General features: G+C 44.9%; 1 protein-coding gene and 1 non-coding gene across 5 annotated transcripts in view; one reads left to right on the plus strand and one right to left on the minus strand.

Moving 5' to 3' along the window:
- Window positions 1-27,357, minus strand: part of TIAM1 (TIAM Rac1 associated GEF 1) — a 188,861-nt gene that overhangs the window by 114,148 nt on the left and 47,356 nt on the right. For 3 of the 4 annotated variants that reach the window (XM_064496754.1, XM_064496763.1, XM_064496757.1), the window contains 2 exons: window positions 23,613-23,790; window positions 196-643 (listed from right to left, as the gene is read on the minus strand). In XM_064496754.1, coding sequence (XP_064352824.1) covers window positions 196-643; window positions 23,613-23,666 — 502 coding nt within the window. In that variant the 5' untranslated portion in view covers window positions 23,667-23,790. Of the gene's footprint in view, window positions 1-195; window positions 644-14,141; window positions 15,116-23,612; window positions 23,791-27,357 lie in introns of those variants that run through there. The other variant, XM_010977358.3, reaches the window with a different exon arrangement.
- On the plus strand, window positions 19,947-20,019 carry TRNAL-AAG (transfer RNA leucine (anticodon AAG)). The gene has a single exon. It is a non-coding gene; the product is annotated as a tRNA-Leu (tRNA).

The following is a 27,357-nucleotide window of genomic DNA, read 5'->3' on the forward strand; positions in this document are numbered from 1 at the left end:
GTCCTGTCACCTAAAAAGGTTTGAAGAGGGTAGCTCTCATGTTAAGTATTCTTACCATCAATGGAATAACATTTTTGAAATTAGCATAAAATGGAAATTTCATGTAATTAAAAAACATCATTTGCACAGGTGCCCCGTGGAGCACAGGGTGTATCCAGCACTGCAGGAAGGATGCCAGGACGCTCCCTCTCTTACCTTTCAAGGACACCCAGTAGTGCTTCCACTTCCTCCGGGTGGCCGACTCCACCTTCTTGTTCTTCTTGTGCACCAGGAAGTTCTTGACGGCCAGGGCGCCTGCCTTGCGCACCGTGCCCTGCGCGGCCGTGAGCAGGATGTCGGATTGGCCCGGGGAGCTCAGGGTGCCGCTGCTCTGCTCGTCGCTGTGTGCGGAGCCCGCCTCCTCCAGGCTCTCGCTGTTGGTGGTGCTCATCTCCAGCTCCCGTCGGAAGTTCTCGTATACCCCCTGGCGGGCTGCATCCCCGGTGGAGCTGCTGCCACTGTCGCTGCCCACAAAGGCGCGGCCGGTGGGGGGCGAGTAGCTGGAGTTGGTGGCATTGGATCGCCTGGACAGGAGGTCCGTGTCGGTGGTGGCTCCTTCGATCCCACTGTCGGCAAACTCGCTACCCTCACCTGCATTAACATCCTTGGGAGCCGAAAGGGAGAAAAAAGAAGACATGCATCACACAGAGAAGTAACCCAGGCGCTCCTGTCAGTCCAGCCAGGGGCTGTGTAGCTACAGGTGTCCCACAGGGCATTGCTCTCCTGGACCAATTACTCCTCAGCCCCCTGACCTGCTCAAACCCAATTTGCCTGCAGAGCAGCTCAGTAAAACCCGAGCCACCCCAGTATGAACGCAAACAATTTGGAATGCTCAAGAAGTAATAAAAAAACAAAACCCAAGACAACAAGGAACATTTCAAAGAACTTATTATTTATCTGACTTAGATAATTAAGTCATTGGCAAATCAGCTATTGAGATTCTCCCACTGCCCTTCTGAGTGAGCTCAGCGCCCTCACCCTCATCAGCCTGCCTGGAGCTCCGGGAAATTCTGCAGGGTAATTAGCTAGTTGTTCTGGAGGTAGGGGGTTCCAAGGGATATAGAGGTCTTTATAGCTGACACCTTTTTTCAAAAATAAAGGGCCTAGTTAGGAGTCTATTTTATAATCTGGTGACAAAAAAGAGACGTAGTGCACCACCTCACCCACTCACCCAGCAAGGACCCACCGCCCAGGAGCAGGGACCAGTCCTCATGCTCCAATCAGCTTCACTTCTTCAAAACAAGCAGCCTCTCACTCCACATTGGGGCCCACAGCTCCGACGCAGGTTCTCCAATTACCTTGCCCTTTCAAAGCCGGGATGCTAGGAGCCCGAAGCAAGCTACTCACTGCCCCTGGGCCAAGAGACAGCTTGGGGCAACTGCCAAGATGCCGGGGGTATCAATTCCCAGTTTAAAAACATTGGGAACTTTCAAAGCACTGCCCCTGCTCTCACAGTGAACGTTTCCGGGACACAGACAGGTCTGTTCTTAAATCAGAATCTTAATTACTCTAAAGTGCTGAAGGCATTTCCGTAAACAATAATTAAATCATGGTAGTAATCAAGGGAGGATAATGACCGCAGTATAGGACAGAACATCTCAACAGTCTTAATGGAAAAGAAATTAGACTGTTTTTTCTCAAAGGAAGAGAATGAGAACGTGAGTCTGACGTAGGACGAGGATGGCAAAGTCTGGGGGCTTAACCACTTTAGTCTCATAAACAGTTAATTATGGTTTGAAAATGTAAAACCTAACAGGATATTCCGATCGCCACAAAAATGAGTGCTTTGTGCTCAAATCTTTGCTGAGAGGCAACGGAGCAGAATGAACCAAGCCACAAGCTAATTTTGATCTGCACGAGATCTGAATAGGTGTTGTGCCCGCATCTCTGCACATCTAACTCAGTCAATTCTAAGTTACAGCTTTCAGAGTTCACCTTCATCACAAAATAGATACTAAGTGAGACACTAAAAGATGGGCATAGCCAGACATGGAAACCAGCAAAGGAGACAGAAAGACAAACGCTGTATGATTTCACTTCTCTGTGGAATGTAAGAATGTCAAAGTCACAGAGCCAGAGAGCAGAATGGTGGTTGTCAGACGCTGGTGGCTTGGGAGAAACAGGGAGACAGACGTTGGTCAAAGTGTACAAATTTCCAGTTACAGATGAGTAAGTTCTGGGGACCTGACATACAGCATGATGACTCTAGTTAATTACACTGTATTGTACACTTGAAATTTGCTAGGAAAGTAGATTGTAAGTGTTCTCATCGCCAAAAAAAAAAAAAAGAAAGAAAGAAAGAAAAAGGTAATTGTGTGAATAACGAATGTGTTAATTAACTAGACTGTGGTAAACAGTTCACAAAATATACATACTAATTCATCACATTGTACACCTTAAAAAAAAAAACTCCACAAAGAGTACACTGCACAAAGAGTTAGAAAAAGAGTAGCTTGGTAGGGGAGAAACCTGGCAAATACTACCTCAGCCGGGTGCTCGAGGTTAACTGGGTGCCAGACATACGGGAACTTTCTCTGCTATCTTTGCAACATTTATGTTCTTCTAAAGCTGTTCTAATCACCTCTACAGCCCTGCACTCTACCAGCTGAGCTATTGAAGGGTGCTCTAAAGCTGTTCTAAAATTAAAAGTATATTAGAGAAAGGAAGGAAGGAAGGAAGGAAGGAAGGAAGGAAGGAAGGAAGGAAGGAAGAACAAGTGGGAAGTAAGGAGGAAGACAGTAGCAGGAAATGGTTAAGCAAATTTCTCAGAATCAACTGCCTTTACAATGGAGTTTAGACCCCTGGGATTTAGAGGGACTTAAGGGAATCAAAGAAACCACAGATGCGGCTCAGACGTAGACCCTGTGACTGACAACGACTGATGCCGCCACCTTGCTACCAGCTGTTCTGCCTGTTAACCTGACATAGATGGTCATCGAGGACCCAGATCCAGTAAGTAAAAATCCTCGGTACAAACAAGAGACCGTCGTCATCAACCCACGCTTCTCCTTGGTAGGGACATTTACCTAAATCTGGCCATGACTGATTATTCAGTAACCACGGGTAGCGGGAGATGAGAAGTCTGTGTGTTCCCCAACATCTGGATTCATTTTCACATCTCAGTCTTTCTCTGGAAGAAGTGACAAAACCAGCTACAAACTCGCCTCCAAAATGAAGAAAGGCAAGCTGCTTCCCTGTAAGACAGGGGCAGATAAGCTACATGGGGAGCCTCCTGAGTTCACAAGAGAAAGACTTCAGAACAAAGAAGGAGGGAATGGACTCCAGGCACTCTAGAACCGGAAGGAACCTTACACAGCCATCCCCTTGGTTAATGCCTGGGGCTGCTGAGGCTCCAGCAAGTCCCAAGCCTGGTGGGTGGCAAACCGGAGGTTGGAACCCGAGCTTCCCGCCACCTTCTCCACTCTTAACGTGAAGGCTCAGCGGCATGCAGCGCCCGATCAGACCCGTCTCGGTAGTCAACGCCTACACAGTCAACTCAGTCAACGCTGAATGATTGTTCATCTCTTTGCCTTGACTTTCCTGGCAAAGAGCTCACACTCAAAAGCAGTGGCAAGGGGGAGGAGCACATGAAAGAAGATGGAGAGAAGCAGAGGCAGAGACCGGAAGGCATGTCTCTGAACCGTCCAATCCATCCCCACAGAGCATGACCCCCTTTACAGAATGCCCTGACGTCCCTCCTGAACCTAAGGGTTAAGGCCTCAATAGACACTCACCTCTTTGTCGGACTTGAACATCTGCTCATGCCAAATGACGTCACAACCTCACGATGGCCCAGGCTGTGTGTGTTCAACTCTGGGACGGCCACTAAACTGAGCAAAGAAGTGACTCCTCCAGGTTCCAGGCCCGCTGGCCCCAGCTGAGCCAGCATGCTTCTGGAGCACACAACCCAGCGTAACCATTGGGGAATGCTCCCCATCTGTGACCCAAGCTGGCTCTGCCTCGTCTCCACAAGTGGTCGAGCAGGCTCAGGGATGCACAGCACCCAACACTGACACGTGACCCAGCCTGTTGGGAAACAGATCCCGGCTGCCCAGACCCAGCCCCTATTTGGTCATGAAGCTTGGGATGTCCCAGATACTCAGGAACCTGTGCTTCAGCATCAGGGAATGGGAAATGATGTCCACCCAGCCAGAGGTCATCACTCAACCCCCGAGTGGTCAATAGGGACTCCATGTTCTCTACACCAGCCACCCCCATCTTTAGAGCAGGAAAGAGTCATCCACAGCAGGGCTTTCTTATCCAGATGCCTAAATGCCACAGGAGAAATACAAGTTTACAGGTCTCAGAATCTCTAGAACAAACCAAAGCCAGATACACTGACGCAGAGGCTCTAGGCTCACACACTGAAAGCCCGCTCTGAGGCTGCATCCTCACTGCCCATCCTTCACAAATGCCAGGGTGCATACCATTGTGATGGGGTTTCCAACAGCTTAGAAGAAAGACAGCATCACTAGGATTCAAACATTCCTGGTGCATCTTTCCGAAGGGCTCCTCCTCCTGCCCACCTCCACCTCAAGGACACATCACACCTGAGAAATCTGATTTGCCCCACACTCAGAGCCCCTGTGAACCACCCAACTCTTGCAGCAGCAAGAAACCCAGATGACCAACCCCAGGGAAGAGCCCCCCAAGAACCCAGCAGTCTTCAAAGTATGTTCCATCTTATCTAGTTAGACGTCTTAGCATGTGACCAGTCCTAGAATATTTAACCAAATACTGAAACTCACACCAAAAGTCAGAGGAGAGCAAGGGAAATGGTAAGATCCTCACTAGACAGAGGAATAACTCCCAACATGGCGCATGATCCGGCCAGAGATTTCCTGAAAACAGCTCAAAATAAACTCCCCAGGTTTGAACCACTCCACTGAAGAGGCTTCCGATTATAAACAACATTCATGGGCTAGAAGATGCTCTGAAACCCTGCTCTCTCTGGACAAATCCTCCCAAGCCAGATTTTTAGAGCACTCACCAGTTTCCATTACATTGGCAGTTTCCCAGCATGAACGTATGCACTTTCCTATCGGATGCACAAGTGGCCAGCTGTTGACCAGAACATTCAACAGCTGCCAGGCAAGGGTTTTCTTAGTCATTTTAGCTGGGCAACAAATGCTGAAATGAGCTCTGGTCTAAAACGGAGGAGGCAAGAAGCAAATTCAAAGCCTGTTTTCAGTGCCTTGAAAACCAGGGGATCACCCAGCCCGAATGTGGGCTGAGGACACATGGTACCAAGGCTCAAGATGTTTCCACGGGGGACTTATAGAAATGGCCTGAGGAACAGGTTTGCTGTGCACATGATGTATGAACACAATTTTGAAATGGTAGTTAGCCACAAAGTTCAAGGGCCCTGGGACAATTCGGGGACCAGTGGGATCAACTGGCCACTTGTAGTTCCAAGTCGAATGCGATTAGAAGCTGCTATGCTGTTCACTTTGTCTAATTTCCCTGATGAATTCAGCTTTGTTGAAGCATACCTGTACAGAGAAGGTAAATACTGCAGAGGAGAGGGCACTGAATTCCAGCGGGGCGAGGAGATTCTGACCTGCAGAAGCCTTGAACTGGAATCATTTCTGCCTTGTTAAATTCTAAACTGTTCTCCCTCAGGTTTATCATCTTCTTCTCATCTGCAAGTTCTAAGTGCCTGCCTCCCCAGTGCATGCACACACACGAAGACTGTCTTTGGTTCCCAATGTTCCCTTCTCTGTATGCTCAACACACTCCTCGGCAGTCTCAGGACAGCAAATGGCAGCTCTAGGCAAGTTATTGTGAACCAGTCCGTGCCTCGGTTTCCTCATCTGCATAAGGCGGGTAGCAACAATGTCTACTTTGATAAGATGCTATGAGACTGAAGTAACTCAACACAGATTTCTAGAACTGTGCCGAGCCCACAGTACCTGTTCATGAGTGTTACTTGTAATGACAGTCATGCCCATCCTCAGCCTTTCCTACATCTCAGCCCCAGGAGAGAAGACACCACTTGACCTCACTCACTACCTTTTTGCTCTAACATGGAAGAAAGGTCATCATCCAGGAACTTGGGAAAAACAAGGTCTCGTGGCAAAAGCAGAGAGGCAGACCAAGGCTGGTGTGAGCCAAGGCAATTATTTTTTTTAATTATTTTCACATTCACAAAACTGCACGATGAATTAAGAAAAGGATGCTTTCTTGCTGAAAGTGAGGAGCTGCTGGGCACCGCTGCTAATAATCGCCATTCTTGATTTACAGACATATCACAGGATCAGTTTCCATCATGGCACGGCTTTTCTGTTTCCCCTCTCTCTCTGCACAAATGTCCAGTGTCTTTTTGAATTTTTGATTCTGAAGTTTGTAAATTCTGCCTCCGGGGCCTCCCACTCTTAGCTCCTCTGTACGTGGCCCAGCTCGTTCTGAGCATTTCTAGAAACTGGCTCTATTTCCCTCTTCTTCCTTTTCCGAGGCAAAATCTCCATGCCCTTTTAAGTTTCAGACACCCAGTTCCATCCCCTCTAATGATTCCCAATGGGAGTGACTCAGCTCTCTTTCAATTATAATCTTGGAACTGAAGTTCTGACTGTTACTAAAAGGGGACTCGGAAGGAAGTTGGCAAATGCTTGAAATGTGGCTTCAGGTAACTCCAGACTGGAGAGCACTCAGGGTCTGAGTTAATGAATCATCTTCTCTCCTTTCATCTGTTTTCCTAGGTGCGTGCCTCAAACCTGTTGTCACCCTTCCTCAGGATAGATCACACCCCCTGGTCTCTGTTCTGCTTTTCTGAGTGCCACATCCCCAGTTCAGCGACAAACTCCCCAGCTCCCTTCCTTCCATCAGTCCCTCCTGCACATCACTGTGGGGTCAGGTCTCCCAGGAGCTGGGTGGAGGGCTCCTGAGACTGTCCATCAAGCCGTCCCTCAATACCAGCCTGAGCACTGGCTCTTCGGATGCACCCAGTCACCAGTGAAACTGAAGAACTCATTTCAGTGTATGTTCCCAACTTTCCTTGCTTCCAGGAATCCTGATCCTTCAAGGCTCAGTTCAAGTCCCTCTTCCCTAAGCTGGAAGCCTTCTCGTGCCTTCCTCGAATCGCCATGCCAACTTCTCTACTGCATCTCAGCCATAGAGGGCCACTCCCATCTCCCCTTCAAATCCTGACTCAAGTCTGCCCTCTCCAGGGGGCCAACCTGACCAGCTGATCTTCCTCACCTCGCTCTCCCCCGCAGCAGGCCACGTGCTTGTGGTGCTAAGTGTTTCTGCACACCCACACCCACCTCAACCCAACCAGCTCCCTGAGCTCAGAGATCTTTTCCTGACGCATCCCAAGTGCCAAGAATAGTGCCTGGCATGGCGTAGGCACTCCAAAAAAAAAACACCAAACATTGTTGAACAACTTAACGGCTGCTCATTTTCCACCCTCCTCTCAAAACAAGAAAATCATGCCTCAGGGAATACATTTCCATTTGATTTAACGTTCTAGTCATTTCCAGGCTCCGCTCACACTCAACTCCTGATGAAGTCACAGAAGAGTCCCGACTGGAAAGCCTGGCTGCAACCCTCGAGCCATCCAGGTTTATTACGTCTTTTACGGAGACAACCAGAATTCATCCACATGGTTTTTTCTTTAAGCTTTTGAAAAGTTGAGAAAGTGAGAAAGACATATTGGGCTGTTTCATGGCCCAGACTAGATATTCTGTCCACGAGCCCCAGTGGCAGAGTGAAAAGCCTTGGGAGTTTCCTAAGTTGGGCCCTGGCCTCCTGGGAGATGCTCTCAGGGCTACACAGCAGGCTGGCTGGGGAGGGGGGGTTCCACTCCCGCTCCCAGTCCTTTGCCCTCCTCAGTCATGCTAGGAAACCCGCATCACACATTACTGTGGGACACAATGTGCACCGAGGGGCACAGACTCTCCTCTCTTTATGCACTAAACTCAGCATGTGATTTTCAAAGGCTTGAAATTTCTCCAACCTGTATTAACATAAATGAGCAGCTCTCCAAGTGTGGACCAGGGGTCCTTAATTAATTTCAGGGGGCCCTAAGGCCCTCCTTTTTCCAACCACCTGTTCGATCCAGGTTTGCCTCCTACAGTCCAGCCAAAACAGCTTACCGCAAGGGAGTGAATGCAGAAGCCAATATGAGACTTTAGGGTCTTCTGGGAAGCCAGAAATTGTAGAGATTTGAAAAAAAATAAAGTTCTTCTCACTCTTTTTTTTTAACTTTAGAAAATAAATTTTTAAAAATAAACTTATTTATGTGAACATGTAATGGATTTGTTGATGTTATTTTAAGATGAATTAGCAAGCATTTTTTCATATTTCTGTCTCAATTTCTCATGTGATAAATATTTATAGATGTAACCCACATGAACAGAAGCCCTTCAGCATCTGTAACACATTTTAAGAGTATAGACGAGTCTGAGAATTGCTGATATAAGCCATCTCTCAGCCACCTACTCACCCTCTCTCTCCCTAAAAGTTCTTGGCAAAAGAGATAGATATTCATGTTGAAAATGGATGGGCTGGTCTTCAAAACAAGTATCTCATTGCTTAAGTTACATGCCAGAAAAAGAAAAATCAAAAGGAAAGCAAAAAAGAAGAATCGAACAGGAGAAGGGAAGGAAGAGATGTTATTTTTAGAAGTGGATTTTATATGAAAATATTTTGTTTCATGAAGAATTAACCTGAGGTTTTAACCAGAGGTTTCTCGATGGACCTTGGAGGACCCGAGGATCCCCTGCATGATAGGCAGAAGGGTGGTCCCTAAAAGGTGTTGATCCTAAAGGATCCACGTTTTTCATCTGGCTCTCAAAGGAATCTGTGACCAAAGGTTAAGAAGTTCTGGGATGCTGATGTCTGTTCTCAGCTCAGGGAACATACTTACCCCTGAGCCATTTAAGCCAAGTGTAAAACAAAACAAAATTTTAAAACTCAACACAGTTTTTGTAGGAACTCACGATCTTCTGACAAGGCTGCCCCCTTTATCTCGCTGAAATCACCAACTCTGTCACTTACTCATTTAAGCAAGAGAGTCACCAGGAATGACACCTTCTAAAGTTGTCTCTGGTCACATCTTTCGGGAGCCACTGTTTCGGGCCACAGTAGTGGCCAGCTACTATTTTTTTCCACTAACCTTTGCTTTTCTTTTGTTGGCTTCTGTACCAGAATTGAGGGTTTTGATGTTAAAATCTGAGGGCACATGAACTGAAACCTGTTTGAACATGGGCAGGTAGTGTGATGTGGGTTTGCTTCTGAAGAATGAACTCTCGCCTGTGGATCAGAAGACCTGGATTTTAATCCATTTGTGAGACCTTGCCAGCTAATCCCTGAAAAGCGATGGGGTTGGAGAGAGAGATGATGGGTGAGCTGGCAACTGGAAATCAGGCTGAAATGAATCCCCGCAGTGGCCCCTGGGGGCCCGGAGCTCGGCCTTCCCTCTGTCCCACTCTGTGCTACAGCGTGAGGAAGGCGTCAGAAACTAGACCAACATACCAACTTCATCACCAGCACCGCATCCCCGAGAGGAGCTCAGAGAGGGCCTCTGGCGGCGATCCCCTGAGACAGTCTCAGCACAGAGGCTCCCTTTCGTTTATCTCCAGGTGGATGAATGAAGCTCTCCTCACAAGTTATGCACAAATGCTCTGAGCCAAAGCTTCCCTTTGAGATATAGGACTTGGCTCCAAGACCCTCCATCAGGTGGTACTTTTCTCTCTCCACCTCACCTGCTGGTGGTCTTAGAGACACGGAAGACCTGAGCTCCAGAATATTAAGACAAACTTCACCATCACATTATTTACAGAGCACCTATCACATGCAATACTGTGCCAGGAGATTAACATTCCTGCCTGTGTGGAACCGTGACATTAACTTCATTCAAGAGTCACTGAGACCCTTCCAAGGTTACACAGCCAACAAGTAACAGCGTCCAAACTTGCAAGCTCAGACCTGCTGGACTTCAGAACCTCTTCTTTGCATGAAACCAGGCTGCCCCCTCCTCTGTCCATTAACCATGGGAAGACTGAGAGAATAAAGTTCAGGCCAAAAACACCCAATGAGGTTATCAATTAAATCAAAGGTCAGGGTGGAGGATATAGCTCAGTGGTAGAGAGCAGGCTTAGCACACACAAGGTCCTGGGTTCAATCCCCAGTGCCTCCATTTAAAAAAGTGAATAAGTAAATAAATAAAATTAATTACCTGTCCCTCCCCCGCTCACCAAAAAAAAAAAAAAAAAAATCAAGGGGCAATCTACTCGGTATTTGACAGAAGTCAATACAAGAAAACTCGGCTTTAAGAGATACAGGTAAACCCTCCCCACAGATGACGACCAGACTGACTCACAAGATGAAACTGTATGCACAGTGCACACACACACACTTAAACATACTGAATTTAACACACAGAATTCCTCAGCACTGACTGTGTGGCAGACACATAAAACGTGTCACTTTTTAAAACCTAAATGTGAATTCTGGTGCCTTCCTGTTTCAGTAACATGTCCAACTCCTGAACAAACACAAAAAATAGGAAGAATGGCCAAAAACTCTTTTTTGATCATTTTCAAATAAAAAGATGTTGTTCATGTTATTTCAGATACAATATATTGTCTCCCAGGCCCAAAGGCCGTGCCTTTGGGCCAGCTGCCTGCCAGGAACTCTTTTCTGGGGAGTGACACTGCTGACAGGGCTGTTACAAATTCGACTGCATCACCAGGGCAGACGAGGAGACTCTCACATCCACGGTCCCAACTCGCTGCAGAGGTCCCCTGGGTCAGAAACTTCTACCAAAATTAAAAAAAAAAAAAAAATCTTTTCAAGGAAGCCTTCACACCCACTGCCTCTTAAAATACACTGTTTGGAACATAGTGGGTTCTCAAGAAATCGCGTTGGATGAACACGCCAAACTTAGACTAGGAAGCGTGGGTGGATGGGTAGTGTTGTGCATAATTCTGGGGTTTGTTTCAAGTCATTAAAGATCCTCGCTCAACATGTAAAATCGAGACAAAAATAATACTTCCGTTCACTTTACAGACTCTGCGAAAGGCTTCTACACATGGAATCCCATGTGGTTCTCTTAATGGCCCTGACAGAGGCTGGTGTCACTCACCCTGGACAGAGAAGCGGCCTGCGATGGAGTGACTTGCCCAAGGTCACCAGTCAGTAAGGAGTGAGCCGGGATGCAAATGAACTTCTTAAGATTCCTCCTGCGTTGCACTTTGCATTACATTAAGCTACCACGGTGCTTTATGAGGCACCACATTGAGATGATCTCACTCCCATACATTAACCATGTTGGAAGGTGACAAGCCAAAGAATGGAAATGTCATACAACAATTACATGTGAGAACTTTCAGGGGTACCAGCGTTGCCCCTCTTCTGGGGGTAGCCATGACTCAAAGGCTCACACCCCCATGGGTGAGTTAGGGGCTGGGAGGAGCAGAGAGCCAGCTGTCCCCAGTGCTGGGGATGTGGAGACAGGGAGCCAGGGTACCCCGGGGCACCCCTGTCAACTCTTACACAGAATGTGTGCCAACTTAGCATTGTGCCAGGTGAAAGTGCCAGCCACAGGCAAGGCTGCTTTTCCAACAGTCTGTATCAATGTACCCTGCTCTAACTTGCGAGGGCCAGTAAACCAGCTCTTTGAATCGGGCCTGTAATGCCAATCTGGCGACATCCTCAAGACACAGCCTGCAGTGCCTTTCAGATGACCCTTTGATAGGTCACCGACCTCACCCGCATCCTGACAGGTCAGGTTGCCAGTGCAGGAAGAGTCCGCACAGAGCAGGCAGAGGGACCACAGAGGGGGGTTATTCAGTCATTTCTAACCTTATAATCTCGCTTCAGAAAAGAGATGGGTAAAAATTCAAGTCAGGCTTCTAGATGCAATATTCAAGCTCATCTTCTGAAAATCACAGAAATCAGCCTTTTTAGTAATTGTGTTTCTAAAACACAAAATTTGATATAAAAACACCAAATTACCCTGGGTCCTCAACTAACACCATTAATAATAATGAAAACCACAGCAGCTTACAGAGTCTCCCCTGCTGGCAGCTTCCATTTTCTCAAAAAAACGTATTATTATCCCCATTGGACAGATGAAGAAATTAAGGCTTCAAGAGACTTAAAAATGTTGCCCAAAGTTACTCAGGTAAGAAGAGGTGAGCCAGGTCCTGGCTTGGACACCATCAGCAAAACCTGTCCTCCAATGGATGAAGTGGGAGGCATGGGAGGCGTGGGGGGTGTGGGGCGGGGTGGGGGAGTCGTTTTATCCATACATGGGAAGATTATTCAGCCTTAAAAAGGGAAGGGACTTCTGCCACATGCTACAACATGTGAACCTGGAGGAATCAACGTAAGTATAAGAAGCCAGTCACAAAAAGACAAATATGGCATGAGTCCACTTAGATGAGGTCTCCAGAGTGGTCCCACTCTTTGAGACAGAAAGTGGAATGGTGCTGGCCAGGGGCTGGGGAGAGGGGATATGGGAGGATCGTTTAATGGGTACAGAGCTTCAGTTCTACAAGATGAAAAGCGTTCTGCAGATGACGGATGGTCGTGGCCGCCCAACACAGTGACTGTTCGTAACACCCCTCAACTGCACTTTAAAAAAAAAAATGAACAAGATGGTAAATGTTATGTGTACTTTTACCACAATTAAAATACGTGTTTAAAAAGCAAAGTAAAAGGTCAAACACAGGCTCCTTTAACCTACAGAAACCCAGAGGAATACACAGTAAAATCTGATGATTCTAATACAGAAAGCTAGAGTGAAAAAAAAAAAAACTGTATCCCTAGATGACTTGTATATGGAAATTTAAAATTCCAAAATAAAATGAGAAACCTGAGATTTTTGAAAACTGAAAAAATTTTTTTTGTAAATTTGAAAAACCCTGCTCTCGGGCAGGAACACAGAAGGTCTAGTGCCAGTTTTCTTTGCCCCCTCCCCAGGTGCTCCACCATCTGCCCATTCTATTTAGACACCCTTCCCAAGCGAATTTACCCTTGAAATCCCCATTTGACTTGCACTGAAACAAGACCAGAAGGTGCAACACCGAGCCCTGCTGGCCAGGTCGGAGTGCACCTGCTGTTTTCCAGCTGACCTCGGTGGTGGTCACTGGTCACCCGGGTGGCTGAGACACCTTCCAAGGCAAGTGGGCCCCGTCTGGATCCCTGATCAGAAACACCATCCTGCAAACTACCAACCCATCCTCAACACAGGCCAGGACTCCTGGAACTTCACTACAGGGAACAGCAGGACCAGCAAAGGACCAAGGCAAGCAGGACGACTTGCCTTACCATCCTCATGTTAATTACCATGACTAATTAAGGGAACGGGTCCTCCTTTCGTTAGTAAGACTCGTTTTAAAGCTTCGAAAAAAATGTTTTCATACCCAGGCTCTCATAACCTAGACCCCGTAGCAAGCAAATCGAGCATCTTTCCCTCATTGTTCAGAAGAGCAAGTAGAAGTCAGGGTTTGCCCAAGGTCAAGAACTAGTTGGCTGCAAAGGACGAACTGGAACCCACCCATGTTATTCCTTCCACAACACCTCCCTCCAGAGAGAGGGCTGGCCGGCATTTCAAGAAACAGGAAATTGAAATGGCTCCTGGTAAGGCAGTCAGCCTGCCAACCCCTGAGAGAAGCTGACATATGACCAGAGCCCGCCCTGAATCAAAAATGCCTCCTCCAACGGGCTGCCGACTAACCTCTTCCCACCTGTGGCGCCGAAGAAATAAGCGCCAAGAGTCCACACCCCACCATCCCTATCTGTCCACGGATAGGACCACGTTAGAACGGAAGTTTAGAATAAGCAAGATGCTGCTGAAGGGCTGAGTCGGACAGGCAGCTTCCCAATATGAAGTTATTAGCTTTATCCCCACTCCTGTCACACCACACACACACACACACACACACACACTTTCACCTTAATCCCCACCCCTTAACCACAGAGCTGTAAGAGGGGCAAAGCAGAAAGGAGATGAATCCTCCAGCATCAGCCGCAGCCCCAACCCAGCACACGGGGTAAAACCCGGCTAAAAGATGGGAAACCTCTAAGAGCAAAATCATGCACTTAAAAGTCATGCACCGTTTCCAAAATACCGAAACAGATTTCAGTCACTTTACCTGAGTTGTTTTTGCTCTTCTGCCTTGCATGCTGTTGCTATGGCTAATTTGCGGGTTGGCGGCACCTTCGGAAAGACAGTGAGATTTCCTACAGGGAAGTGTGTTATAATTACTGTACGGAAGAGCCTCTTCAGCGGCAGCTGGTGGCATCTTATGGTTTGCAAGATCGGGAATGTCAGACACCAAATTCCGACAACAGCCTGTAAATTTGCTCCTCGGCCCCCCGTTCGCCGCCACCCCTGAGTTCTTCTGAGCGTACAAGTCCCCCAGCGAATTGGCACGCTGACAGGCACTGAGCTGCCGCGGACTCGCCCGGGCTTCCATCCCCCGAGCCTCCTCACAGTCTTTCTCCTCGGCGGAACCCAAGATTTCTTCGTTGCTTGTTAAATGTTCTTGGCTCAGATCAGAGAGTGAGAATTCCAGGCTGTCCTCCCGCCAGATGTCTGCAGATTTGGAGCGTTTCTTCTTAAAGCTCGCGGTCTCCATGAAAGTGGGCCCATTGGGTGTACAGGGATGCTGCCTCCTGCCTCCCGCAGCCAAGTATGTAGCGTCATCCCCGTAAAGCCTGCTCTCCTCCGAGTCTGGCATGCTCTGCACAGAGGCTGCCGTGAGGACGATGCTGCTGTCTACGCTGGGAGTGACGGAAGAATCGGTGTAAGACACGGGTCTCAAGCCCATATCCACTCGGTCCACCCAAATGGGGCTCCCGAAGTCCTCTAGGGTGCCTTCCTGGGAGAAGGGCTCCAGGCCATTTTCGGCCAGGGACTGGGGGATGCTGGGAGTGCTGCTGGACCGGGTGCTCACTTCGGAGTTCCTGTGGATCGCCTTCCCCGAGGAGGCGTGCCTGGTCCGCCGCGCCTTGTGCGAGAGGCGCAGGGAGCGCGACGTGTGCTTGCGCCCCAGGCTGGCATGCTTTTCTCCATAAAACTCGTGCACTACATTTTGACTTTCTGCGTTTCCCATGGTTTTATGGTCTGTCGCAAAGGGGGAAAAAAAAAAAGGAGGGGATCACTGAGTCACCAGTGGGTATGCAGTTAACAGAAAGAGCTGAGCACGCAGGGTGGGCAGACAGCTTGGCAGGTAACCGCGCATCTGACTATGTGCACCTGGAAGGTACTTGGGCTCTTGCGCAGTAGCAGGTGCGAACTAACATCGTCTACTGAGATTACTCCTGCGGGGATGTGAAATACAAGCATATATAAGATCACGAGAGAATTACATTGTCTCTGCCCGGAGGGTATCTGCCCACCACGCAAGCCACAGTGTTGCTTTCTTAGAGCTGGCAACCCTTCTCTTTCTTCCAAAACTCTATAGTAGGATATTTAAAGTTCTACTCCTATCCATAAATGGAAAACTCTAAAAAGTACAAACCTAGGTGTCTGCCAAATGAGTAACTTTCTCTTTGAAATCACATATTTTAAAAAACCGAGCAAAACTCATAAGTGCCTTTGATAACCTCCCTCTTCCCAATGGTTTTTGGTTTCATTCTAACTCCATCTACACTTCAAAACCAATCAAAAATGTTAAAGCTGAAGATGTAAATCCAATCAACTCTTCTTAATAAACCCAAGGCAAGAAGAAAAGGGGCTTTTACCTTAAATTCCACAGCATTCTGAAAACCTTGATTTGGGGGTCTGGGGAGGGGGTGTGATGTGGGAGGGAGGGTGGCAAAACAAAATAGAAACTCCACTCTCTGCTGAGCAGCAAACTAATGGATTTATTTAATGGGTTTATTTCTGGGAGCAAATCCAACCTGAGAACATTAATCTGGTACAGAGTGCCCTGCAAACAGAAATTCACATTATGAAATCACTCAATGTGATTCAGCCTTTTGGGGCTACCTAGGTTAATTTAAGTCCCTCTTTAACATTTTTTCAGTTGCTCTTACTGGTCTGAGGATGGTGACCCACAGTGGGAAATACAAAAATCCTCAAAGCTTGACAAGTGTGACTCTATGTAGCCTGACTCTCCTTGCTCTGCAATGAGGTTTCTCTAGACCATTCAAATTGTATACACTTAAGGTACACATGTGAAAATGGCCAGAAAGGAACGGAGGAAAACAGTAACTGGGCACATCCCTGAGCTGTTTCTTTCAACTCTACATAAGTCATTCGTTCAGAAAATATATACCGAGCACGTCCCATGCTCTAGAAGCCAGAGAACAAAAGGGACACAGTCCCCACTCTCATGAAACTGATCTTCCAGCCAGGCAAGTCACACAATAAACAAAAAAGCCAAAGACACCAGAGGGAAACAAGGAGCAAATTTTACCATGACCATTGCATACAGTTTGAAACACCCTGCAATATAACATACCTTCACATCGATCCACAATCACTCTATAATCCCACTGTTCAGTCTCAAACGTTGCTTAAACTCTCACAAGCACATCCTAACTGAAATAAAATTTGTGGCAACAGGAAGGGAAAAACCTCCACTGAATGTTCCGATGAGTTCAGAGGTAACTCATACAGACACCAGATGTTAAGCTCTTCCCATACTGGAATATTCCCTACCAGGTCACACATCATATGATTCTCAGAGCGAAGTTTCCAAGGAAGAGAATCTCCTTTTTACTAGTTGCTAGTGTACTTCAAAGCAGCAAGTTCACATCCCTCTGGCTGGCGACTTTAAGAAGCAAGAAAAACACAGAGACTCAATTCAGTATAGGGAAAATAGAAAGATCGCCTCTCCATGCATGACCATGTATGTGATCTATATCCCTAAGAATATCATGAGCTGCGTATTTGTAAGTAGAAAAAATAAATAAGCATCTCTGTAACACCAAAGGCCATGACCAATTTCTTAGACTTCTTGAATTGTTTAAGTGTACATTAAGATGTCTGGATGAGTCTAGGTACCTCTATTTGCCAATAACTAATTAAAAGCTTAGAACAAGTGTTAGCCACAGCTGCCTTTAAAGAATCACACAGATTTAAATTTAAGAGGGAAAGGATGATGGTGAAAGAAATTGAAGTGAAAGAAGGCAAAACTGTCACCTCAGATACGCTAGGATGTCCCCTCTTCTCTCGTATATTCCAGAAGTTTGCAAATATGAATTGACAGGCATATTCTCAACAACAAATTTCTAGTTAGGCCTGTTCCTGCCAACAGAAAACTAATCAAGTTAAAAGCCTCGTGAGAGGTTTCTTAAAGGAAATGGCCCCAACCTTAGAGAATTACAGCATCCATGCATCATTCTGAAGGATCCGTTATATTAATAGCATTTTTAGTAGCAAGATTCTTTTCAGCCAGCCAAGGTAGGAAAGAAGCCATTTTTATCTTCAGAACTAGAATTTAGAGATGAATGCCAAATCTCTTAAATCCTACCAAGAGAAATTCTCAGGGGATGATCCAAGCAGAGTCAGCAGGAAGTCTGAAGCAACTCAAGTTAGGAGAAAAATATTTCTAGGGACTGCTGCAACACCCCTTAATTTGAAAGCTTTTCCCAAAAGGTCAGCGAGAACCATGAAGGCCCATGTGGGGTCAGTGGGGGGCCCTGAAATAACACGGGTATGAAAAATTAAAATTGTTCCTTGCATACAATAGACACACTCTCTCCTTTCAGGGACAAACCCTGTCCCACCAGCCACCCCCAGAACACTGGTGAATTGAAAGTCCTAATCCTTTTTACGTACGAATGTAAAAATGCCAGTTATTTCCATCATCTTAATTTCTCCCTGTTCTCTCCTACCTAATCTTTATCATTTATTTTTATTAAAACAAAATACCAGGTTTATGTTTTATATTTTCACAAGCCTTTGTTTGTTCCTGTGAGTCTAGAAGCAACTTTGGGGCAGAAAGTGGCTTTCACTATATTTTGTAGCCTCTACAGAGACTGGAAGTGTCCTACTCATGAAAAGGAATCAATAAATGTTCACATGGTTTAGTAACAAATGCAAAAGGTGAGCAATCAGTCCTTCACCAACATAACCATCACACAGTCACTAGGTAAGAGATGAAAGATTAAGGGGGAGGAAGACACGCCAAAATGCAAAAACTGGGCTAGAAATTGAAAAGCAGAGCATGAGAATAAAGGCGCTCAGCTCAAGCTGGAAGATAGTACCAGTTTTAACCTCATTACATTCTTCATTTCAGACTATGACTTACTTATGTAGAATGTTAGTGGCCCAGAGAGCTTGCACTTTTTGGGGGGAGTTAGTGGGAGAGGTATTAAGCAGGAGGTAAGTGGGCAAGATTGTGGCATAGGAACAACTCGTCAAATTTAAACCTCAAGTCTTATACTTTCTATCCAATGATCTCAGTTCTGGCTTCCTGGCCTGCCTCAGGGCCTTTGATCATGCTCTGGCCTCTGCCTGCCACCCTCCTGCCTTCAGGCATCTACCTGGCTCACTCTTTCCAGTTTGTTGAGATCTTAACTCAAATGTCACTTTTCCAGCGAGGCCTTTCCTGGAATGTCTATCCAAAATGACAACCCTCCCCTCCCAAACTCATGTCTTATCCCTCTTCTTTGTTTTTCCTCCCCTCTTCCTTAGCATTTATCACAATTGTAACAAACAATATACTTCACTTATTCATCTTTTCTATTCTCTATCCTTCCCCAACCAAACCTAAGCTTCAGGAGGGCTGAAAGTTCTGCTTGTCTTGTTTTTTGCTGCATTTTACCCTCAGCACCCAGAACATCGCCTGAAAGGGAGTAGGTACTCAGGAGAAAAAGACTGAATGAATGAATGAATGACAAAATAAACTTTAATCTAGACTGCAAAAACTCAACCTCATACAACTACAATAAGAAAGCAGGCGAGAACGTTAGCCCACTGTGAACTAGCAAAAATGCACATTGGTCTTAAATATGCCAACTCTTCTACTTCAGAGTGCCTGGAAAACATACTGGTTTCCAGTCTGCCCACTGGTGCTCCCTGGGCCCTGCAATCTGCAGAGCTGTGCGGGAGCCTCATTCCAGACCACTGGGTTTGGGATTTCCCTGATGCATGAACTGAGTTGAGGGGTTTGGCTTGCCCTGCTCCACTGTACTCCCCACCCCTAAATACCTGGGCAGAGAAGTAAGGCCCTCCTCCTGTCTCATTCCGCTTAATTCCTGCCCTCAGTTCCCACTCTCCTCCTCTTTTTGGAGCTATTCCTGCAGAAGCTTAGGAAAGGGGTTCAGAGTTGAGGAGGTACCCCTCCTTGTCAGGGTAGACACTGCAGAGATGCTGAGCCAAAGACGACCCAGAGAAGATGGGGACAAGGAGACATGGCATGATGGGCAGGGGGTCATCTGAAAGCAGTAAGGGGTCAGAAAATCAAGAGATCCTCAGGGCCAGAGACCAAGGACACCAGAGAGGGTGTGACTTTCCCATTCTTCCCAACACCATGGCCTTTCTCTTTAAGTGATGAGTTAAATTATATATATGATTATAGTAATCACAGTAACCTCCTTTAAATTCCATCAAGTTAAATACACAGTGAAAGAGTTAAAAGAGATCTTAAGGAAACCTATGGATAAGTACAGTCATTTGGGTGGTTCACACATACATCAGGGAGGCGGTCCTTCCTCAGGGGCTGATTTTACAGACTGATTGCCTACTGAGCCTTATGTGATAAAAAGATGTAGAACTATTCACACACATTGGAAAAGGGTCAAACTCCTGGCTTTGGTAGTTTACTGCAATTATGTACGATGCAACTATTAAGGGAAACTGGGTGAAGGATCTGCTTTATCGTGTATGATTTCTTGTGAATGTATAATTATTTAGAAATGGAACGTTAAAATAAGGTCTTAACTAACTGGAATATTCTGGTTAAATGAACTTTTTGTTTAAAAGTGAAGATTCTTCTGGGGCAGGAGGGTGTAGCTCAGTGGTAGAGCGCATGCTTAAGATGTACGAGGTCATGGGTTCAATCCCCAGCACCTCCATTAAACAAAAAATGTTTTTTAATAAAAAAAATTTTTAAATAAAGATAAAATGCAGTTCTTTCATAAAATAAATAAAAGTGAAAATTCTTCCAAATTAAATGGTTTTTTAATCTTCTTTTTCAACAAATTAGGCAACAAAAATTAAGCAGGCATTGGGCATTACTCAGCATAATATTATCAGGAAATACAAAGCAAACACAAAACAACAGTCGAAAGTGAGATTAAATAGGAAAGTAGGGCTGATTAACCAGCGGTAGGGCTTCTGTCTTCTTTTTTTGTTTGTTATAGTCAGTTTACAAAGTTGTGTCAAATTCTGGTGTACAGCACAATTTTACAGTCATATATGAACATTTATAGGGGCTTCTGTCTTAATAAAATAGTGAACAAAACAGAAATGCTAGTGTCTGGTGCCAGCCAAGATGGAGTAAGGCACCATGGCCGATCTTTCCCCCACAAATAAATAATAAAAACTCTGGACCAAAGTGAAAAGCAACTGCCTAGGGATTCCTAAGAGTAAGCAAAAGCAGGTGGGTCGGGGGTGGGAGTCAAAGCTGGAAGAAGCCATTCTAACATGAGTGAGTTCCCCGTTTTTGCTTCTCTTATTCCAATTTATCTTCCAGCCTTGCACAGAGGAAGAGCACACAGGGCAGCTGTGGCACAGGCAGGAAAAACTCCCAAGACACACCCTGTCATTCTGGCCAGAGAGACCAAGAAGCATGACCCCCACAAGCCAGAGTGAGGGGGATCTCAGAGAAAAGAGAACTGGAAGCAACAAATCACCTGATGCTCTATATAAATCTCCACAAGTTCCAGGCACATGCGTAGGACGGACCCAAAGCAAGACAGAGAGAACTGAATTATTCTATAAACTACAGCCCATCTCCTGGTCTGACCCTCAGGTGCCACATGTGCGGGACAAACCCACAGCAGGGGAGCAAAGGCTTTGAAAACTGAACTGACTTGAAAACCACCACCCACAGGATGTCCAACACCACTTGCAATCTGAACCTGCCAGGTTGATCGCTTGCTAAGACTTTAAAAAAGAAAATCCAGCATTTTCCAGATGATTTCAACAGGATCTAGAGTCTCTCAACATAATATTCAAAATGTCTGCAGTGCATTCCAAAGAACCAGGAAAATCTAACCAGCTCTCAAAGGAAAAGACGATCAAAGATGCCCACCCCTCAAGGCGACCCAGATGATAATTCATGGGAATTATCAAATGAAGACTTCTAAAGCAGCTATTATATCCGTGCACTCTGAGTGATGGTCAACACTCTTGAAATAAATGAAAAATTGAACTGCTTGCAATGTCTATGCAAGGTCATTGTAAACATCAATTATTATACATGAGTGGAGAAACAGAACATAAATTAAAAAGGTAAAGCCTGTATGATACAAGCTATAACATGTAAGTTGCATTTTTCAACCATGCTGATGGTAGATTTTCTCAGTACTACATGAGAAAGCATTCCAGTTAGTGGAAAGACACCCATGGTCAAAGTCTCTGGGCAGAGAGAACAAAACAAACAAACAAACAAACAAACAAAAACAAAAACCAACAACTCCTATAACTACAGATTGTTCAGAGGGGAACACGGGAGAGAAAGAAAATAAAGGGGAACTGGAAATAACCTCATCACCTTGAGGACTATGGAGTTTAAAATATTTTTATGGTATAGGATGTCTAATTCCCTAGAGGAGACCAGAATTTCAAGCAGTACTCCAAACAGTCGGCAGAATGCCCCACCCTTCAGCTGAAGAACAGGAAAGCTTCACATGATCAAAGCCCAGCCTTGTGGGTCAGCCTGCCAGGGCTTGCCCTGTCCAGGAGTAGATAATCAAAAAGATCATTCTACAACTCAGCTCAAACACCTCTGGAACAAAACTCTTCTTATTCTCAAAACTTATGTTTGAGATGCCCATTCAAGACACTGGCTTTGAGGAAATTCAAAATTTAAGAATATTAATAATAATTCACTTTCTCTCTTTTACACATACACACGAAAAGAGAGAGAATAAAGACCTGTGTAAAAATTTTAAAAGTTACTATTCTAGATAGAGTGATTATGGGTAATTTTAATTTTCCAAATTATACTTTGTTTTTTCATGTTTTCTAAAGTCACTACACTAAACCTGTAATTCATTTTCAGGAAAGAAAAAAAAATGTTTTAAGTCCCTAGGTTTCCTGGGTAATTGAAGAGAGTGAGGATGTGGGCACTGTGCTGACAGCTACAACAAAACAGCACCAAACCCAAACTTAAAACAGATGGCCGGGGAGAAAGACCTAAGATAAAGAAAATATTACCCGGCTTGGATGGAATCACTCTTTCCCTCCGTCCCACTGGCCCGGCGCTGGCCCTCCTCGCTATGACTGTGGCACAGTTACCTGTACACTGACACACTTGTCTTGCTTTGTGTAGACCCTCTTTTCCCATCTTCTAATAATCAACCAGTGGCAGGGACCACACTTTACTCGTTAGTAAACTGGCCATCTAAATAAACTGCAGTTTTAGTGCAGCTCTTCTCAGCGGGACTGCCCATCACTCAGACTGCCTTAGAACGAGGGTATTTCAAAACCATAAAACATTAGAGCCCATTAGTGGGCACAAGAAGACCCAACTCACATCATAGTGAAGTCAAAAGTTAACTATGAAAGCCAGGTTTCTCTGTTGTTGGGAAGGGCATCGTGAAATCCAAGCATAAGGCATTTCATGACACATATGGATTATAATATCAATAATAAAATTTTTCACCCCCCTCCGAGGTATTTAAAAACTTATTAAAATAAACATAATGATTACCCTTCTATGACTTGAAAACAGACCTCCAAAACTGCAGGAGAAAGGATGAAATGTATTTATTTCAAAGTTAAATTTGAAGCAAAAATCACAAGACAACAGATTGCAAATTTAAAATTAGATTCTAGTGGGAGGTCTTGGTTTCAAGCCTGTTTTTTTCCCTACTGGAGGCTGAGCCTGAAGACAGGGTTGGGGGGTGGGGGGGGGTTGGAGAGCTAAGATTAAACTGAGACAAAGTTCTGAAACTTTTCACTAAATCTTTACAAACCCATGAGCAGCATTTTGCCAAGTTGCACACAAATACCCCTAACACAGGAGACTAAACAGGAAAGTTTTGCAACAAATAAAAGATGATCTTTGATTTAGAAGGATCATTATGTTGACTGTATTTATTTTGCTTTTTAAGGATCATCCAAACCAGAAATAAAATATAGCATCCTTTTAAAGTCAGATTTTGAAGCTAGGTTTGCCTTTCTCAAACATAATCCCATATAAAGATGGTAAAGCTCAGGAATAAATTTAAAAGATCCTGAGGGCAATTCACAGGGGAGAAAGATAAGTACCTGCTTTTTCTTTTTCTTTTCTTTTTGTTTTGTTTTAATGCTAACACTTTTGAATTGTTAGATGGGTGTAACCTTAATCCAAAAAAGTATCTCCAAATTCTTTTTCCCACAAGCTACCTACAACACAGCAGTTCCAATTATACTAAAATGTATCTGTCTCATCATCTCTGAAGCAATACCATTAATTCAAGGGGATACATACAGGCTCAGATACACATATGCAACTTACCTTACAAGGCAACAATGGTTCCCAGCCCAACTTGCCCCAAGAGCACTGTGGCATTTAGATACTGAGATTGGAAAGGGTGTCAGGATGAACAGTGACCCGGGCTGGGAAACGCGTCAGCACCTGCCCCTCGGCATGGCGTTCACAGTCTCATCTGAGTCTATAAAAATGCACCAGAAATCTGGAGAGGACAGAAAAGGAGAAAAAAATGGTCAGCCAGAACCCAGGAAATAGGATTTCTTCTGTCAAGCCCATTTTCATCAGTTCTCCAACATCCATTTTGTGTGTAATATCACACCCCAAATCAAACAATGTAGCATTTAGCTATAGGTATAAAATGACAGGCATAATAAAATATATCAATAAAAACATATTTACATTTATGGCAAGTTATTTTATCATTTTAACCTATCTCTATAGATGAAGTTATTGGAAAACAGAAACCGGTTACTGTGGCATGATGTCATGGTTCCGTCTTAATCTTTACCAAGTCTCAACAAACGGAGATGAATGAAAGGAAACAAGGGAGCCTCGGCTATTCTCTTTATCACAGAAGTTGAAGAAAATTCTAAAAGACAGTGAAACAAGAGCCCAAATCAAATACACAGACCTTGTCATCACATACACATTTGTAAAATAAGAGGAAACTCTTGCAGAATGAGCCTAGGAAAGAATGCAGGTAAAACATCCAGACTGTTATTTAACACGGAAAATAAATTGACAAGGACAGCTCCCCGGACAAGAACTATTAATGGTCTCTCTCTCTCTTTTTTTTTTTTTTTTTTTTACGGCTGCCTTCTAAGGTGAGATCGCAGAAAGGAGAGAGACCTGAGGCTTCCTTGGGGTGGCTGTCCCTCCCTCCTCTCCTGCTGGTCATCCCTCTGTGCGCTGCCCACGGCTGCCCCCTAGAGCTGGTCGGCTCAGCAGGGTGGGAACCCAGGATGACAAGCACTTTGAGCAGGACCACGGAGAAAACTGCCTATGTTGTGGAAGGCGACCACATCAGGGCAGTAAATAAATGAATATATACATCCAGAGGGAACAGCACAATAAGCCAAGTTACACTTCTCCCTGTCTTGGAAAACGTGCCCTTTAACTGTGAACTTGGTGACTCAGGCTGGCCAGGGGAGGAGCACAAGTTCTCAGCAATACCCCATGACTATCCTCCAATACGTGTCCTTTCCATTATTCCCCCACTGCTACCCCGATCCCTCTCTTTTCCCAGACATCCTCCTTAAGCTGCTCTCTGCAGATTTTCAAATTTCCAAAGCGGTCCCTGAATTGCTTAGGAACTGGCAGAAATTAATAAGCAACAGCCCATTTATATTGAAATGGACTCATTACCATGCCAGCTGCCAATAATTTGCAAGGCCGGATTCTTGCTGGCAATCCGGTCCTGCAGGCGGCTGCCCTCCACCTGCACAACGGAGGCTGATAATGCATTTTTTATACTTAAAAAAACAGTACATCTTCTATCTACCAGAATTAAAAGTTTCCTCTATTATATTCTTCTAATCCCTGAGCAGAGAAACTATATGGGGACGGAGGTGAAAGTTACAGGGCATTATTTATAAAACATGCAGGAAAACAAAATCCAGTCTATTTGGTATAATTTTTTTCTGATTTTGGCGGAAAAATTTTTTTTACCTGTGACCCTGCCTATGGAACTGACCCATGATGGAGACCCACACTTCTTTTGCAATCAGCAAATACCCTACGGTTGCAACGTGCCGTCAAGTACTCTCCATGCATCAAGCGCTCATAGAGGGTGGGTTAACTCCACCACGGACTTGTGAGCAGATGTCATGGCAACCCAAGAACCACCAGGACTCCAGGGTTTCTTCAAGAGCTGCAAAGACTTCAGTTTCAACGGGAGGCAGCTAAGCACCAAACTCGGTGTTGGGAGTTCGAGCCTGGAGTCCCACTGCACGTAACCAGGTCAAATCTCATCTTTGCCACTTATCTGCAGGATGATTTGAGGCAAACTCTGAATACCACTGTACCCCTAGGAGATAAGAATTCCTAAACCATTCGGTTGATATGAGCATGAAATGAGACCATCTATGTTACATGCTTAGCTTCATGCCTACACCTTGGTCACTTCTCAATTAAAGTCTAGCAATTATTTCCATTATTATTCAACATTTGTAAACCATAAGGCACATGCTCCAGAAAGGCCACTGTTAATGGGAGCTTCTTTAAAACATGGTACCCACTGAAACTGGGTCTATGTTCTAAGTTGGATGAAACTGGTCACCTTAAATGAATCGTGGAACACCAATAGGCGATTAATTAATCCACCTGGAAGATGTGATCGAGCCAGTCTGCCACAGCTCACGCACACACACAAACCATGCTGACGAAATCTGGCAGGACCAGTTGGACTGCGTGTATCACATTAAGATGACCCCGGGTGAAATGAATGAAAAATGTGCCAAGTTTTTCAGTCTCACTCTGATTCATCTCAGCTCATATAGTCAATTTCTGCATCAGATGTCAAATAACCAGTTCTCACAGGGAAGCGTGTGTGCTGCGGGCGTTGGGGAAGGAATTACTACAACTAGTCCCAGACTTCAAATACCTCAAAAATAGACAGAACCCAGAAATCCCGTCACTCCAACCCGACAGTCTGATGCCAAATGAAAACATAACAACTGTCAGAAATACTGTGTCCACAGCAGCTAATCCATGGCTCTTCCTGAAAAGCCTGCCACACCAGAACTTTCTTTTTCACCTTCAAAAAACATTCACAACGGGAATCCTGTCACTTTTAAGTGCTTGAAAGTTCAAGTAATCAAAGTGTACAGAGACGTAAGCTACCCATTCTGAAACTTAGAAAAAATAAAGATGTGATACTATCTACTCGACTTCACACCTACCTGAAAGGCTGTCAGAAGACAGAAGTTGTAAAATCAACACGAAACAATATAAACCATACAAGACGACAGAAGCACGTCCATTCTGTTCATCATAATTTAGTGCCCAAAAGTGTTTCATAATTAGTGAATTAATGAGAATCAGAAAAGTTCCCTTACCCTGAACTTTAAAGGGGGCAGGGTGAGAGTAGTAGTAGCGTTAGATCAAAATCCTGAACAAGTCAGAAACCCTAAACATTTTCTATACGCAATGAACACCAACAGAATTTAGATTTTAGTATTCACGCTTAGTCCAAAAATCAGCATTGCATGGAAGGATGGATGGATGGGTCGATGGATGCATGGGAGAATCTAGGACATTGGAAATTTGTAAATGGTTCAGAAATTAAGGTTAAAGAAAATTCTTCAGTCATTTTCTTTATTTATGTTTTTAACCATTGTTTTATTCAAGAAAGGACACGGGAGTGGTTTCCAAAGACACACAATCTAAAATAGAATAGAAGTAATTATTATTGGAAAAATAAAAGGAACCCAAAGGTTAAGACAAAGTGAAGGCAGAGCAACAATACAGAGCCTGTCAATCTGCCCAGCTGGCTCAGTTTGACAGTAAGCTTTTGTAACAGCCAATTCAAATAAGGGAACTGGAGCAGCTGTAAAATTCAAATGTCTTAATCCATTGCTCAGAAGGACAAATGTCCTCGGTACTACGATCAGATAGGAATTTCCACTAGTGGTCCTTTGAGGCCACTGTGATGCAGTGAGCAATGTTGTGACCACATCCTTTCACATGGGCTCAGTGACAAATTTCACATGGATGTTTCTTGCCTCGATCATTTATTTTTTAAAAATCACAACTTGGGGACAGAAGGTCT

Source organism: Camelus dromedarius, chromosome 2, assembly GCF_036321535.1.
Source record: "Camelus dromedarius isolate mCamDro1 chromosome 2, mCamDro1.pat, whole genome shotgun sequence".
NCBI classification, from domain to species: domain Eukaryota; kingdom Metazoa; phylum Chordata; class Mammalia; order Artiodactyla; family Camelidae; genus Camelus; species Camelus dromedarius.